General features: G+C 51.3%; 2 protein-coding genes across 5 annotated transcripts in view; both read right to left on the reverse strand.

Annotated features, from left to right (window-relative positions):
- Window positions 1-404: 404 nt before the first annotated feature.
- On the reverse strand, window positions 405-9091 carry C1R (complement C1r). 2 transcript variants are annotated; one of them, XM_019802774.2, is made up of 12 exons: window positions 8936-9089; window positions 8298-8423; window positions 7977-8205; window positions 6498-6690; window positions 5822-5968; window positions 5526-5722; window positions 5130-5277; window positions 4898-5019; window positions 3784-3862; window positions 3294-3449; window positions 1949-2023; window positions 405-1489 (listed from the first exon to the last, which is right to left on the reverse strand). In XM_019802774.2, exons 2-12 carry the CDS (start codon window positions 8321-8323, stop codon window positions 720-722), a joined length of 2142 nt encoding a protein of 713 aa, XP_019658333.2. In that variant the 5' UTR covers window positions 8324-8423; window positions 8936-9089; the 3' UTR covers window positions 405-719. The 2 variants fall into 2 exon arrangements, with proteins under 2 accessions (XP_019658333.2, XP_002922265.2); XM_002922219.4 differs by lacking the exon at window positions 8298-8423 and having other exon boundaries at window positions 8936-9091.
- A 2811-nt stretch (window positions 9092-11902) lies between these two features.
- Window positions 11903-14771, reverse strand: part of C1RL (complement C1r subcomponent like) — a 34896-nt gene continuing 32027 nt past the window's right edge. For all 3 annotated transcript variants that reach the window (XM_034645357.1, XM_034645356.1, XM_011228702.3), the window contains one exon: window positions 11903-13529. In XM_034645357.1, coding sequence (XP_034501248.1) covers window positions 12757-13529 — 773 coding nt within the window. In that variant the 3' untranslated portion in view covers window positions 11903-12756. The remainder of the gene's footprint in view (window positions 13530-14771) is intronic.

The following is a 14771-nucleotide window of genomic DNA, read 5'->3' on the forward strand; positions in this document are numbered from 1 at the left end:
CTTCTTCCACTCCCGCTCCCCCTGCCTGTGTTCCCTCTCTGTCAAGTAAATAAATAAAATCTTAAAAAAAAAAAAAAAGAATCAGATGCTTAACTGACTGCGCCACCCAAGTGCCCCTACCTTCCTAAGTATTTTAAGTATGATCTCACTAAATATTTTTATATTGATTAAATACTGCTTTTAATTTTTTTTTAAGATTTTATTTACTTATTTGACAGAGATAGAGACAGCCAGCGAGAGAGGGAACACAAGCAGGGGGAGTGGGAGAGGAAGAAGCAGGCTCATAGCAGAGGAGCCTGATGTGGGGCTCGATCCCATAACGCCGGGATCACGCCCTGAGCCGAAGGCAGATGCTTAACCGCTGTGCCACCCAGGCGCCCCAATTAAATACTGCTTTTAGCTCATTTTGCATACTGGAATTTCTCATAAAATTTTATTTGGAAAGAGTTTCAATTATCCAAAGGTACAAAAATGGAAGAGAACAATGATAAGTAGAGATTGTGGAATATATCTTCTGTAATCCTTGGAGGAAAGAAAGGTGACTTTTGGGTTGTTTTAGGTGACGAGCAGGGATGGGGTTATAGAAAAGAGCATTTATTTCACACAGCATCTTTCTGCATCCGTGATTTTAATATGGATTCTAAGTGGTTATCAATAACTGGTCAGATAATTTTTTTTTATGCACTGCTCTCTGGATTCTGACCTAGTGAATTGTGGGCTCAGCCCTCCCCCTCCATCTCCTTCTTGATCCAGTCCACATAGTTGAGTAATTTGGTGTAGAAGCCATAGCCCTTGCTGCACCCGATGCCCCAGGAGACGATGCCCGTGGCCACCCAGCGATCATTGTTCTCATCCTTCACTGCAAAGACCCCTCCACTATCCCCCTGACAGGCATCCTGCTTTAGAGACGGGTCCCCAGCACAGAACATGTTTTGAGAAAACACATCGTTCCTCTTATTTTTCCGGAGCCAGCTCTCACACGCCTCTCGCTTAGCTACGGGGAGACGGATAAACTTGAGGTCATAAGAAAGCCTCTCCTCCATGATCCCAAAGCCACTGACATAGCCCATGAGGCCCCTGTCATAGAAGGTCTCGTTGTCAGGGAGGCAGATGGGGAGGAGGTTGGGGCCCAGGGTGACACTATTTTCCAGCTCCAAGAGGGCGATGTCCCCCTCGAAATTGTGGGACTCATCCTGGCGGTAGTCTGGGTGGATGCTGACCCTGCGGACAGGGTGGTTTGCTAGTTTTGTGATCTCTTCCACGCTTACGTGGCCCAGGAACACATCCACAGTGGCATTGCTTTGTGCGTCATGATCCTTGGGGTAGAGGGTGTGGGCAGCTGTGAGGATCCAGCGGTCGCCCAGCAGGGCTCCACCCCCTCGCCCATAGATGTTGGTGAAGGCCTGCCAGGGGAAGTTGCCCAGCTTGGCTTTTTGCCCTCCAATGATGCGCTGCTTCTGTTCCACAGGGTGGACGGGTTTCCCACACACTGGAGAGGAGAGACAGGGAAGGCAAGACAAGTCAGGCCTGGCCCTCCCTCTTCCCTTCTGTGGTCAGTCAGTTCCCCGTAGGGCCCCTCTTTCGGCTCTGGGCTCTTTCCTCTTTCTCCTCCCATTCACACACACCCTCTGTCTTTGGCCTTTTGTCAGCCTCTTCTCCTTGTTCTTGTTTATTTCTTCCTGGGGGTTTTCTTGCTCTTTTTATTCCCAGACTTCCCATCTGCTCAGTGAAAAAGGAATGTCAGGACGGAGTCTGATTCTCTGGATTCCTTTCTCCCTTTCTCCTGGAATATCTCTTCCCCTCTTCCCCTTACTCCTTTTGTCTATTTTTGACCTCAAGCTGGAGTGTCTCTCCATTCACTTTGTCTCCACTCTCTGTGCATGCTTTTCCTGAGGCTCTGCAGGGCTGCAAAAGGCACTGGGGATGGCCCCAGAGGGCTTCCACTCACCTGGCAAACACCGAGGGACCTTCGATCCCTCCCATTCATTCTTCCAAACACCCTCAGCGGTGCAGGTATAGGCCCCTGCGGGAAAAGGGGGCTATGATCAGGCTGGGAGGTAGTGGACAGGGAAACCAGGTCTCAGAGGCCAATGGGTACTGAATGTGCAGGACAGGGAGACAGGAGATTCGGAACGACATGGACAAGGATCAAAGGAAAAGGTTCAAATACATAAGGATGGAATGTCAAAAGTGTTGAGAGGCTCTCTACATATATTTTTGTTTTAATGTCCAGTGAAAAAATCAGAGCACTTAACTCTGTTTGATGTGATCCCTATTTATGGAAAGTAGACATAAAAACTGTAAGGAACGTAGGAAAATCTTATCAGTGATTGCATCTTGGTAGCGGGATAGTAGATGATAGCGGTAGCTCCATGTTCTGATTGCTGACAGTGCACCATGCATGTTGCTAAGTGCTTTATCTACATTATCTCACTTAAGCCCTGCAGTGACACTTTTAGGGATGCATTATTATCTTCATTTTTTGGATGAGGAAACTGAACTTAGATAATTTGCATAAGGTCACAGAACTTCTAAGTTCCAGAACCAAGATGCAAACTGAACATTGTCTGACTTCAGAGCCAAGCTCTTAAATAATACAATATAATCTATATATAAGATTTTTTTTTCTTTTGGGTGTTTCAAACCTACAAAGCATGTGATTTATTTCATTTTAAAGAAAAGTTTTGAAGATGAGTTTGAGAGTCATTTAGTAAGCCTAAATGCAAAAATATCACAACATAGTAGTCTGGGGGCTGTGTGGGGAGAATGTTGGGGGAAGTCCCACTGATATAGCTGTAGTGGTGGTGGTGGTGGTGATGGTGATGGTGGTGATAGTAGCAGTGGTGGTGATGGTGGGGGGGTGGGGCAGTGGTGATGATGGTGGTGATGATGGTGGTGGGGGTGGTGGGGTGATGGTGTTGCTGGTGGTGGTAGAGGTGGAGGTTGGTCATGATGGTGGTGATGCTGGTGATGATGGTGGTGGGGTGGTGAGGTGGTGTTGGTGGTGGTGGAGGTGGGGATGATGATGGTGCTTGCGAGGGTGGCAGTAGTAATGGTCATGGTGGTGGTGGGAGGGAGCCGACTGTTTATGAGACTTAGGACTTTCTTTGTATCAGCTCAGGTGCCTCCTTCAACCCTACTAGATGCTCCTTGGCACTGTACTTTAGGCTCCTGAAGCCAGTGTCCGGGGCAGATACCTCAATATACATCCCCTAGGGATTATGTTGGGAAAATCTCAGAAGACGTCCTGAGAAGATGGAAGGGAGAAGGCTGCCATTTGCATGGGTCCCTACCTCGTGCGGTCTCGCTGATGCCACCTCTGGTGTGCATCTTGTAATACGGCTCCTGGCAGTAGTACTGGATACGGGACTGGTAGGTGTTCACCCCCTTTGTGGTGATGTAATTGAAGGCCCCGTTAGCCAGGCTTCGGGGTGGCCCACAGTCCTTGACTTGGAGAGAACACAGGGCAGTATGAGAGCTGAGAGGGATGGTACTGGAACATCCGTGGGAAGAACCTGAGTTTTCTGCCCACAGAACAGGCTGAGAACCTTAGGGAAATATGGTCAGTCGGGGGCACTTGTGAAGGGTAGGAACTAGATGGAGTAAAATTTAATTCTAGGTAGAGCCCACCAACGCTGCTGACTGGTTCCTGAGGTGGGCCATAGGCTTCAAGGGACAAGTGAGGGGGGGTGTTTTGGGGGGCTCTTCCTTTCATAGCCTAGGTCTCCATGGCTGGGGGGTGGGAGCTCCCCAGGGGCAGGCACTTGCTGAGTTTTGACTTACTCTTGCACCTGGGCATGGCACGATGCCAGGTGCCATCATCCTGACAGACGGCTGTGAAGGAGAGCAGCACTTGGTTCCCCTGTTTGAGAAGAGGCAGACAGAGGTAGAGATGCCGTTAGCACAAGGAGGCACTGTGGCTCCCTTCCTGCCTTTCCCCCATTGGAGTAGCGGGGAATGTCAGACATTCTCAGGCTCTCAGACCTCAGCACCCCCATGGATGTGGCTTCTTTGTTCTCCTTGGACCAGAGTTGCAGATGGAAGCACTGAGTCACACAGGGGAAAGTCAGAGCAAGGGCTAATTGTCAGACCCGATAATTCTCTCTCCAGACTCTTGTCTGCTTCCACTATGGTCCAGTTGATGCCCACAATTTTATTTTATTTTATATTATTTTATTTTGTTTTATTTCATCTTATGTAGGCTCCAGGCCCAACGTGGGGCTTGATCTCATGACCCCGAGATCTAGAGTCGAATGCTCTATGGACTGAACCAGCCAGGTGCCCCTGAACCCCACAACTTTAAATTAAAAAAAAAAAACGAGCTTGGTAGCCCCAAGGGTCACTCCAATTGCATGTTTTTAGTTTACCAGCTTTTGTGAGATTAACCAATAAAACCATGGTCTTTCCTGAGCCTGCAAAGCTGAGGACAGGGTGGGGGGCCCAGGGTGAGAACGCCATTGTGCATAAAAAAGCCCTGGGGCATGTACTAGGAGATTTGGTTCCAGTCCTCCTGTACAAAATCATTGTGATGTTGAGTGAGTCACTCCTTGCACTCCACCCTGCCTTTTCGCTCCCTAAATCCTACCGTTATCACGCTAGGCTGGTAGTTCATAAAATTCTCTGTACATTAGAATCACCTGGGTAGCTGTAAGTAACCCTAGCTGCCCTCGGAGGACCAATGGAATCAGTCTCTTGCAGGGGACTCAGACATCAGTGTTTTAAAATTCGAAGGGTTTTCAATGTGAGGTCAAGTTTGAGAGCAGGTAGACCAGGTGATCTTCCAGCCCAAACATGTGTGAAGCCCGCTGGGGCTGAGCCTAAATCTGATACGAACCTACCCACCTGAATTGCTCCTGGAGGGCTGGGCCAGTCTCTCGCATCAGCCCTGGGCTCTTACCTCCACAAGCTGGTAGCCTGGTTGGCAGGTGACAATGAAGTAATCACGGAACTGGTATTGAGGCTGTAGGTCCTGGATGATGGTGAACTTGTCTAGGGTCTGGGGCTGGGGGCACTTGATGACTGTCGGGGAGACCAGAGGACATATTTATTTCAGAACCACCGTCCTTCTTTTGTCCCGTCTGATTCTGCCCTGTTGCCGGCCAGTGAGAGAGGCCCCCAGGCAACCTTACTTTCGGTGGTATAATGCAGCTTCCAGCCTCGGCTGTCCCCCGACTCATCTGTGAAGAACAGCAGATCCACCGCATTGCTGTTGCTGTCAAAGTCAGCGGGTCTCTGCTTCCCACAGAACTCGCCGATGTTCCTCCCGCTGGCATAGATCTGGGGGGGAAGAGGGGAGGGCCGTCTCTCCAGTTCAGACATTGTCCCACTGGGCCAGGATGGTGGTGGTGGTGGGGACTCTGCTTTGTGCGTATGTTTTCAGCTGGAGGAGTAAAGGGATCCCCAGGACCCACTTGCCTACGTGTGCAACGTTGGTCATTCCTGTTCCAGTTGGCCAGAGGATCCAGCGGGAAGCAGGGATGGGGGTGGGGAGGAAGGGAGAGCCTCAGCGAGTAGGATGGCTGTACCTGTAGCTGGTCGTAGGGGCAGTGTACTTGCTGGTGGTCATCGATCTCGAAAGGCTCCAGGAACTTGAGGTGGAGCGTGAGGCCGCGCTCCACTCGGATGCTATAGTTGCAGCGCAGGTCGGGGGGGTAGGGCCGGGGGTACTCCAGGCTGGTGATGTAGCCGGATGGCTCTGTGTACAGCTCACTGCTGCACTCGGCTGTGAAAGCAGAGCGGGCGGGGGTCACCGGGGACTCTCTGGCTGACCCCGCAGCCCTTGTGTGGCCCCTGCCTCCCTCCCACAGTGCCCCAACCTTACCCTGGCAGGAATGCCCATCCTTCTGAAGCTCATAGCCTGGACGGCAGGAACAGAAGTAGCCACCAACATAGTTGTGACACAGGTGCTGGCACTGGGGCTGGAGATTCTCCTCAACTGAGTTGCGCTGGGAAGCACATTCATCGAGGTCTGGAAGACATTCCAGAAGGAAGGGTTAAATTCCTGCCTGCCAGGGACTTCTGCCATGGCTCTGCTCTCAGAAAGGTCATGCACCAGAGACACGCACTAAAGACAAAATCATCTCCTGGCTACCTGGAACTCCATGCCTTCTCTTTCTCTCTGTCTTTTTTTGGGGGGCGGGGAAGGGACAGAGGGGTAAGGAGAGAGAGAATCTTAAGCAGGCTCCATGCCCAGTGCAGAGCCTGACCCAGGGCTCAATCTCATGACCCTGAGATCATGACCCAAGCCGAAACCAAGAGTTGAACATTTAACTGCCTGAGCCACCCAGGAGCCCCAACTTCAGGCCTCTCTAATGCTTTCTGGAAACTGCCCCATAGTGACAGAATCCAAGTTGGCAGGCTTCCCCTGGAAAAAGCTCTCTTGAGGGCAAGAATAAGGAAGGACAGGCTTCCTGCTTCAGTGGATTCAAGATTCCCCTTTTTCGGTCCCCATGCAACATGCCTAAAGCCAGAAAAAAAGACACCTGGGGGCCACTCACCCACAGCTTGGTAGTAGGCCAGGAAGCCCTTATAGAACATCACGGTGCCATTCTCCTCATTGGAGAAATCCGTGTGGAAGGTCAGCAGCATCTTGTTCCCTTGAGACATAAATTCCTTTGCTTCTGGGGGGTTGCCCAGTGAAGAACCCAGTTGCCCACAGAACCTCCCCAGCGTTTTTTTGTCAGCAGAGATCTGGTGGAGCAAGACAGGGGTGGGAAGAAGAGCGGTTGAGGAGACCCGTCCCACGTGGAAGGTCAGCAAAGTCCCCCTCTTGTCCCGAGGAGTGAGTGGTGACCCCCCGGCTGGACCAGCTTCCACCTGGTCTCTCCCCACAGGGCTCTGGCTGTTGTAAACCTCCCCTCGGTGACTTGCATTCTTTTTGTTGCCCCAGTGACTTTCATCCGTTCATCTGAGTCTTCAGTGGCTAGCTCCTGGCATATTATCCTGTGCTTGGTACATCACCCCTTCCTTGTTCTCTGTCCCCTGGCATGTTTCAGACCTTTCTTCATTTCCACCACCTGCCATGCTCATCTTCCACTGGAATCCCGGTTGTCTCCACACAGCCTTTAGCACCCGTTCATTCCTGGGGACCCGAGTGGTCTGCTGTGTTTTCTGTCCGGTTACTCCACCTCACCTTATGCGAACCATTCACGTCCAGCCGTGCCTCCTGATACGCTCAGCTAAGTGGGAGCCTCTCCAGCCTCCGCACGGGCAGCATCACCTAGCTTCCCACTTTCTTCACAGGTTCCTTAACCCCTCAGAAGTGGAAGACATCCTGCCCCCATCCCATCCCTCACCATCCCCGCCACCAAGACCCCTCCCCCCAACCCTGCAAACTTCTCCAGTCCTCTGGGCTAGAAGATGTATCGTTTCCGTGTTATTCTCTCATAACCTCCAGAGGGTCTCCCGGGAATGGTATTTACTGCATGTGTGCAGACTGTACTTGAATCCCGAATCTAGAATCTCATTTTTTATTGATATGGAAAGTTGAGACTGGGAAGGCACACTTGGCTGTTACAGAGGTGAGGAGACTGAGCCCATGGACCTTGCTGAGGCTTCTGTTTGAGCTACCACCTCACACGGTTCTCTTCCCCATGTTCCTGTTTAGGAAGGCAGCCATGGTGATATTCTACTCGGAAACAGGGAAACCGAGGCACAGCAGTTTTCCAAAGACTCCCAGCAAGTCAGCCGATGGGGAAGGTTTTTCTGACTCCTATAGACAGTACATTTCCTGGAAGTGAGGCCTGTGCATTCCCTCCCCTGTGTTTCTCCCTTCAGTGTTCACTGAGGGCCTCTAAGTCCAGGGGACGCCCCATCCATGGTGTCACCAGACTCTCCGAACACCACTTGGCCATCAGCTCTTGCAGGGCTGGGGCTGTGTCCGTGGGTGGGGAATGCTATCCAGGCTCATTAGAGCACAAGCCCTCAGTTTCCAGAGACACCCAGCTCTCCCTCTGCCTCCCAACCTGATACCCTACCTTGACATAGTCATACAAGCAGCCTTCAGAAGGCTCCAGGTCAAACTGCCAGAAGATGAGCTTCACCCTGAATCCCGTGGGCACTGTGATCACGGTGGTTTTCTCAAAGTTGCTGGGGTAAGGCTTGGGGTACAGAGGAGAAGTCACCTCCCCAAAGAGCTTCTGCGAAATGGGGATGGAGCCTCCCACTCGGCAGAACAGGATCGGCACCAGGAGATATAAGAGCCACCTGCCGACAAGAAAGTGGGTGTCTGGTGCTGGAGGGGTGCGGCACCCCTGCCATTTGGGCAGCACCTGGGGTGGGGGCTGGGATGGTCATACCACTCAATATTTTCCTCTCTGGCCATTTTAGACCTTGCAGAGATGTTCTAGGTGGGGGTGGTGAAGTGGCAAGGCTGGTCTCTGCAGCCGCGGCGTTGGGTGTCCTCCCCTCGGGCAATGTCCAGTCTAGAGGTCATCATACTCCCTGTACCTCCCTCCCCATCCTCCTCCCCTCCCCTCTCCCACCACTCCCCTCCCCTTCCCGGAATAGGGCTGGCTTGGGACCAGTTAATGGAGGGTGAGGGTTTCCAGTCATGGCTCTCTGATGGGGCTTCCAAAGTCTCCTATCCAGAGGCAAAGGCCTCTGGGAGAAAGGTCCTATGGAATATGGAGTCATGTACTGAGCACACCCCTCGTGGGCACAGTGGGTCCCTTCATCTTGCTGCTCCCCTGCCATGAGCTGGGAGGAAGCAGGGAAGATGGCCATTGCCTCATGGGTCTAAGGTCTCCTCAGGAGGAGGGATGGGGGGTATGTGTTTGCCTGTGCATGCGTGTGCCTACGGGAATAGGTAAGGTATGTGGGAAGGAGGGGTGTTCCTGTCTCCCTGAATGAATTTGGGAGCAGGGTTGCGTCCCATGACCAGGATTCTCTCCTCTGGCTTCTCCCTCCCTCCCAGGGCCCCATCAGCCTTACTCACATTTCTCAAGGCCAGTCTTTGGATCCCGGACTCTCCTGACAGCGTCTTCATCCACTCTGTGTTGAGGGAGAGAGCGGTCATGCAGGGGAGGCAAGGGGGAGGGAATGACTGTGGAGGGGAAGGAGGGGACCATTCCGGGAGGAATGTTGTAGGGAATGGACTATTTGCATAAACGAAAAAAAAAATCTGTTTGCAGTTTAATGTAGTTTTGGTTTTGAAATCCCCGATGGTGGTGCCACCTGCTGGCCGGCCTGGGGAAGGGCCAAGGAGATGGGCGTTTTCAGAATGGAGAAAGCCTTTGGTCAGAAGCCCAGACTACTCGTTTTCTTAATCTGATCTGAATTCTCCCTTTCTTCAGGAACTGCTGCTGTGTTTACAAGGTTCTGACGCCAAAGGCAACGGAAATCGCAGTTGAGGGGGGACACTCTCTTTTCTGCATTGCCCTGGTCCACGAATCCGGTTCTTCCTGCCCTTAGTCACCCAGGAATGGCCAGCGTTTTAAAGTCCAGGATGGTGTGACAGGAAGCACGAGGCAGAGAGGGCATGGCAGGAGCGGATGGAAGAGAACGGAGGAGCCCCAGCCTACTTTCCCCATGAATGACACTTAAACACGGAACACAGATTGCTACGTCAGGGTGACCCTGCAGCTGCACTAGGGGCTCTTTTACTTCAGTGAACTCAGGCTTGCCAGTGAACTCGGCTGTTAGCAGGGCGAGGAAGCTGAGTGAGGGTAGAGACATCCTCTTCGTCTGGGCATCTGCTCAGGTGTGTGAACCCCTGAGAGTCATGGCTGCCTAGGGCTAGGCAGACAGTGTGGCTGTGGACCAACGGCGACTTGGTCTTTTCTGAGAGAAAGCCAGGCCTCCGGGAGGCTCTTGTCTCTGCTATGCACCAGGCCATAGTCTCCTAATTTAAAAGTTTGCTCTCTGTGGAAGCCTTTCTTGCTCAACTCTCCATGGCTCAAATACCCGATGGCACTGGATTCCACAGGGAGGCTCAGGCAGAGCTGGCCTCCGACTTGGAGGCCTTGGTAGTCTATCCTGCTTGTTTCTCCAACTGGATTCATTCCTCCTTCCCCCCCACCCACCTACCCACTCATTCATCCATGTATGGACTACCTATTTAATATGCCAGGCACTTTCCCAAGCAATGGATTGCAAGGACTCATGAAGATGGGGCAGTTCACCATTAGGCAGTGACCAAGTCACCACTGCATGTGGTTAGAGAGCGGGTACAGGAATATGTGAGGTCGACCAGGGTGTGGAGGGTTCCTCCAGCAGGCCTAAATGTCAGAGCTGAGGAATGAACCTGATGGCAGGGCTGATCCATGACACAATCCCTGATATGAACCATCACCTTGTCAGGTCAGAAAAGACAAAAGATAGAGAAGGGTAAGGACTAGATGAGGAGACAAGAGAGAAGGGGATTCTTTTTTTTTTTTTTTAAGATTTTATTTATTTATTTGTCAGAATGTGTGTGAGAGAGAGAGAGCGCACACGGATGGGGAGCGGCAGGCAGAGGGAGAAGCAGCCTCCCTGCTGAGCAAGGAGCCCAATGTGGGACTCAATCCCAGGACCCTGGGATCATGACCTGAACTGAAGGCAGACGCTTAACTGAGTCACCCAGGCGTCCCAAGAAGGGGAATCTTGTCTAGCAAACTGCACATTTGCATTTTGACAGCATTGTGTGTGTGTGTGTGTCTGTGTGTGTTGTGTTCATAGTGGAGAAAGAATGGCAGAGACCACACGTGAGGAGCAGGTGGTCCAAGAAGGGAGTCTTCACTGAAGTTCTCCTATCCATCCCAGGGATTCTGTGTTCTGTCCTGCCATCATACACCATGGCTGCAAAGTGACAAACCTGGGCTTCATCAGCTCAGTCCCAGCCCTGCCTCCTCTCTGCCCGGCCACTCAAAGAACATTTACTTGCACATTTGTCGTATACCCTTGACTCACACCAAGGACAGAAAGAAGAAACTGCCATATGAAGATTACTCCTGCACTGGTTTAAAGAGCAGTATTGAAGAGATTGTCTGTTTTATTGTTTATTCCTCTTAGGTTTTGGTTCTGGGGGGAAAAGTTTCTCTATTAAAGTAATGGTATGTTACTTTATGTGGATAGATCCAGACATCTGGATCTATATAGATCTATAGATATGGGTATATATTTTTTTGTCTTGGCAGGGAGAAACAACATTTTTTTCAATTATAAAAACAAATAAAATAAAACAAGTACATGTTCATTAAATACAATTTAGCAAAGTTTAGTAATTGCAGAAAAATAGGGTATTTTAAAGTGTTTTAAAAAAAGATTAATTAATTAATTAATTTGACACACAGAGAGAGAATACAAGCAGAGGGAACAGGAGAAGCAGGCTCCCCGCTGAGCAGGGAGCCCGACTCAGGGCTCAATCCCAGGACCCCAGGATTATGACCAGAGCCAAAGGCAGATGCTTAACCTACTGAGCCACCCATGTGCCCCAAGATTTATTTATTTTATTTTAGAGAGAGAAAGAAAGAGCGAACACAAGCGGGAGGGGCAGAGGGAGAGAGAATTCCCGGCCAACTCTGCACTGATCACAGAGCCCTACTACAGGCTCAATCCCACGTCCCTGAGACTATGACCTGACCAACACCAAAAGTCAGGCACTTAACTGACTGAGCCACCCAGGCGCCCCTAGGGTGTTTTTAATAGCCTTTTATACTTAGGTTTAAAAACAGTTTAAAACATCGAAGGAACCACATGTATGTACAACTTCGAATTCTGCTGTATTTCAAAGATCAATTTAACCTTTAACGAGGTAGCTAACTTGACCTTCAATGCCAGCAAATTTGCTCTCTTCTGCTTTATGGTATTAATTTTCTATTTCCATTTGAACAATCATATTCTACTTGTGTCTTTCACTGTAAATCACCTTAAGACCTTATTAAAAGTCAAACAGCTGGTCTTCTCAGGTGAAGCCCAGACCCGGGTGTCCAGCAGCGCTGGTGGGTGTCAGCTCCTATATCGAGCCCAGTGCTGGGCTCAGTTTGGGGTCTGCAGGAGATGGGGCCAGCAGAAAAGCGTGAGCCAGGTGTTGTCATCTTCACCGAAGCAGGAATTCCCAGGGAGGACCTGTAAGGATGCGAGGATTGGGAAGGGGAAGCACAGTAGGTCTTGAGGACAATCGGGAGCTATCATGGCGTCCTGGGAAGCCCATGGCAGTCCCGTCTCAGCTGTGGGTTTTGGGCAAGTCACTTTGTCTCCCTGGGCTTCAGTTTCTTCATTTGTGAAATGTGGATAATAACACCTCCATTGCAAACATGCTGCGAGGAGTCAATGAAATTACCCGTGAAGAGCCTGGTATGCAGAACATGTAAGCCAAAATGGGCTATTTACTAGGATTGCAGCTAGGAGATACGGTGCAGGGTGAAGCCAATAGTTTGAATGTGTGAAGGGCAACTAGAGGGGCTTTGGAATGTTTCCGAAATGAAAGCACTTAAGACCACATCCCCCATAACCCCACTTGAACAGGGGATGAGAAGGTGACAATCTCCCGGGAGAGTAGGGAAGAAGCCGTGTCTGCAGGAGATGAAGTTTAAAGCGAAACTGGCTGAGATGTGGGCCAAGCGCAAAACGGAAGGAAGGTAGAGGAGGAGGAGGAGGAGGAAGGAGTCCTCGGCGGCGGCGGAGGGGGCGCTGGGAAGGAGGAGGAGTTCTCTCGCACAGGGGACGGGGCAGCAGTCACTTGAATAGGGATTCCCTGTCCCCGTCCCCATCCCTGAGCCCAGCCCTCCCTCCTAAGCCGCTCCACAGCTGAGTGGCACTGCTCCAGGGCCCCCAGGGTCAGTCCTTCCCGTCCATCACTCCCCTGATCCAGTCCCGGTAGTTGAGCACTTTGGTGTAGAAGCCATAGCCCTTGCCACAGCCGACGCCCCAGGAGACGATGCCCGTGGCCACCCAGTGATGGGCGCGCTCATCCCATACCACATAGACGCCACCGCTGTCCCCCTGGCAGACACTCTGCTGCCTCATCTTATCCCCAGCGCAGAACATGTTGGCAGAAAACACCTCAGACCTCTGCTTCTCCAGCAGCCAGGCCCGGCAGGCCGCCCGCGGGGCCACGGGCAGCCGTGAGTATTTCAGCTCGGTGGTCAACCAGCCCCTGTCCACGCCGAACCCACTGACGTAGCCCCACACGCCGCTGCGGTAGAGGGCCTGGCGCTCGGGCAGACAGACCGGGAGCAGGCTGGGGCCCAGCGGCACGGCGCTCTGCAGCTCCAGGAGCGCGATGTCCCCGTCGAAGTTGTGGGACTCGTGCTGGCGGTAGTCCGGGTGCACCACCACGCGGCGCACTGGGTGGCTCCCCAGCCGCAACATCTCGTCGATGCTTGTGTGGCCCAGGAACACATCCACGCTCCGGTTCCTCCCGAGAAAGATGCCGTCCTTGGGATAGATGGTGTGGGCGGCCGTGAGGACCCACCTGTCGCCCAGCAGGGCCCCGCCTCCGCGACCGTAGATGTTGGTGAAAGCTTGCCAGGGGAAGTTGCCCAACTTGGCTCTGGAGGAACCCAGGGCCTCCTGGTTCTGGTCGATGGCGGTGACGGGCCGGCCGCAGACTGTGAGAGAAGAGAGAGGTACAGGGGACATCAGCAGTTGTATCAAGATGCATTTGTTAAAGGCCTGCTTCTGTGAAGCTGTCTCTTCCCCCGCCCCACCCCAGACATTTTCTGTCTAAAAAAGAATCACTCTTATTTATTTTACCTTAATAATAGGACTTAACAAATTTAATTCCAGTGTCATGAACATGCAGCGTTATGTTAGTTTCAGGTGCACGATATAGTGATTGGACAGCTCCACACGTTTCCCCGTGCTCATCACAGGAAGTGTGCTCTTGGTCCCCTTCACCTATTTCCCCATCCCTTGGACATTGTAAGGTGGGGCCATCCTGAGCTAAATCATGCAGCAGGCAGTTTGCTCTCAGTGCCTGTTGCTTCTGTTTTCTGTGTCCTTCCTTCCTCGTTGACGTCTTCCGCCATCACCTGCCCTCCAACCTACTCCCCAAACACTGCATCAGCCTGGCCTGAGAGCTTTCTGAGCGTCAGGAGCGAGATCTGAGAAATTTATTCAGATTGGGTTAGAACTAGGCAGTGCTTCACCTCAAAAAAATGGATTTCAAAAACAGTGAACTTGAACCCTCGATTCTTGCTGGTGGGAATGTAAAAAGATGCAGCCCCAGTGGAAAACAGCCTGACAAGTCCTCAAAAAGTGAAGCCTGCAGGTGTGACGTGACCTAGCAATGCCACTCCTAGGGATATGCCCAGGGGAACAGAAAATATATGTTCACACAGAAACTCGTACATGAACGCTCATAGTGCCCTTATCCATAAAAGACAAAATGTGGAAACAATCCAAATGTCCTTTAATTGATGAATGGATGAACAAAAGGTGGTATATCCATGGAAAGGAATGGAATCCTGACACCTGCTACAACATGGATGAACCTTGAAAACAGGCTAAATGAAAGAAGCCAGACACAAAAGGCCACATGCTGCACAATTCCCTTTATAGAAAATGTTCAGAACAGGCAAATCTATAGAGACAGAAAGTAGATTCGTGGTTGCCAGGAGGTGGGGGAGGGGAGACTTGAGGGGCTGGGTTTCTTTCTGGGGTGATGGGAATGTTCTGGAATTAGTGGTAATAGTGGCGCGACCTTGTGAATATACTGAAAAATGACCGCATGGTATACTTTAAAATGGCTAAGATGGTGCATTTTATGTTACATAAATTTTATCTTAATAAAAAGTCTTAAGAACATGGCAGGCTTCCGGGCCCTGCGGCGTGTAGGTAGGGAGATATTT

Source organism: Ailuropoda melanoleuca, chromosome 16, assembly GCF_002007445.2.
Source record: "Ailuropoda melanoleuca isolate Jingjing chromosome 16, ASM200744v2, whole genome shotgun sequence".
NCBI classification, from domain to species: domain Eukaryota; kingdom Metazoa; phylum Chordata; class Mammalia; order Carnivora; family Ursidae; genus Ailuropoda; species Ailuropoda melanoleuca.

Excerpts from the sequence above, each read along its gene's own strand:
- C1R (XM_019802774.2), bottom strand. The coding sequence starts at position 8,323 with ATGGCCAGAGAGGAAAATATTGAGTG. Across the intron at positions 6,691-7,976 it reads GCTTGTATGACTATGTCAAG|ATCTCTGCTGACAAAAAAAC; the intron begins GTAGGGTATCAG and ends TTGCTCCACCAG. Across the intron at positions 2,024-3,293 it reads CATCAGCGAGACCGCACGAG|GGGCCTATACCTGCACCGCT; the intron begins GTAGGGACCCAT and ends CTTTTCCCGCAG.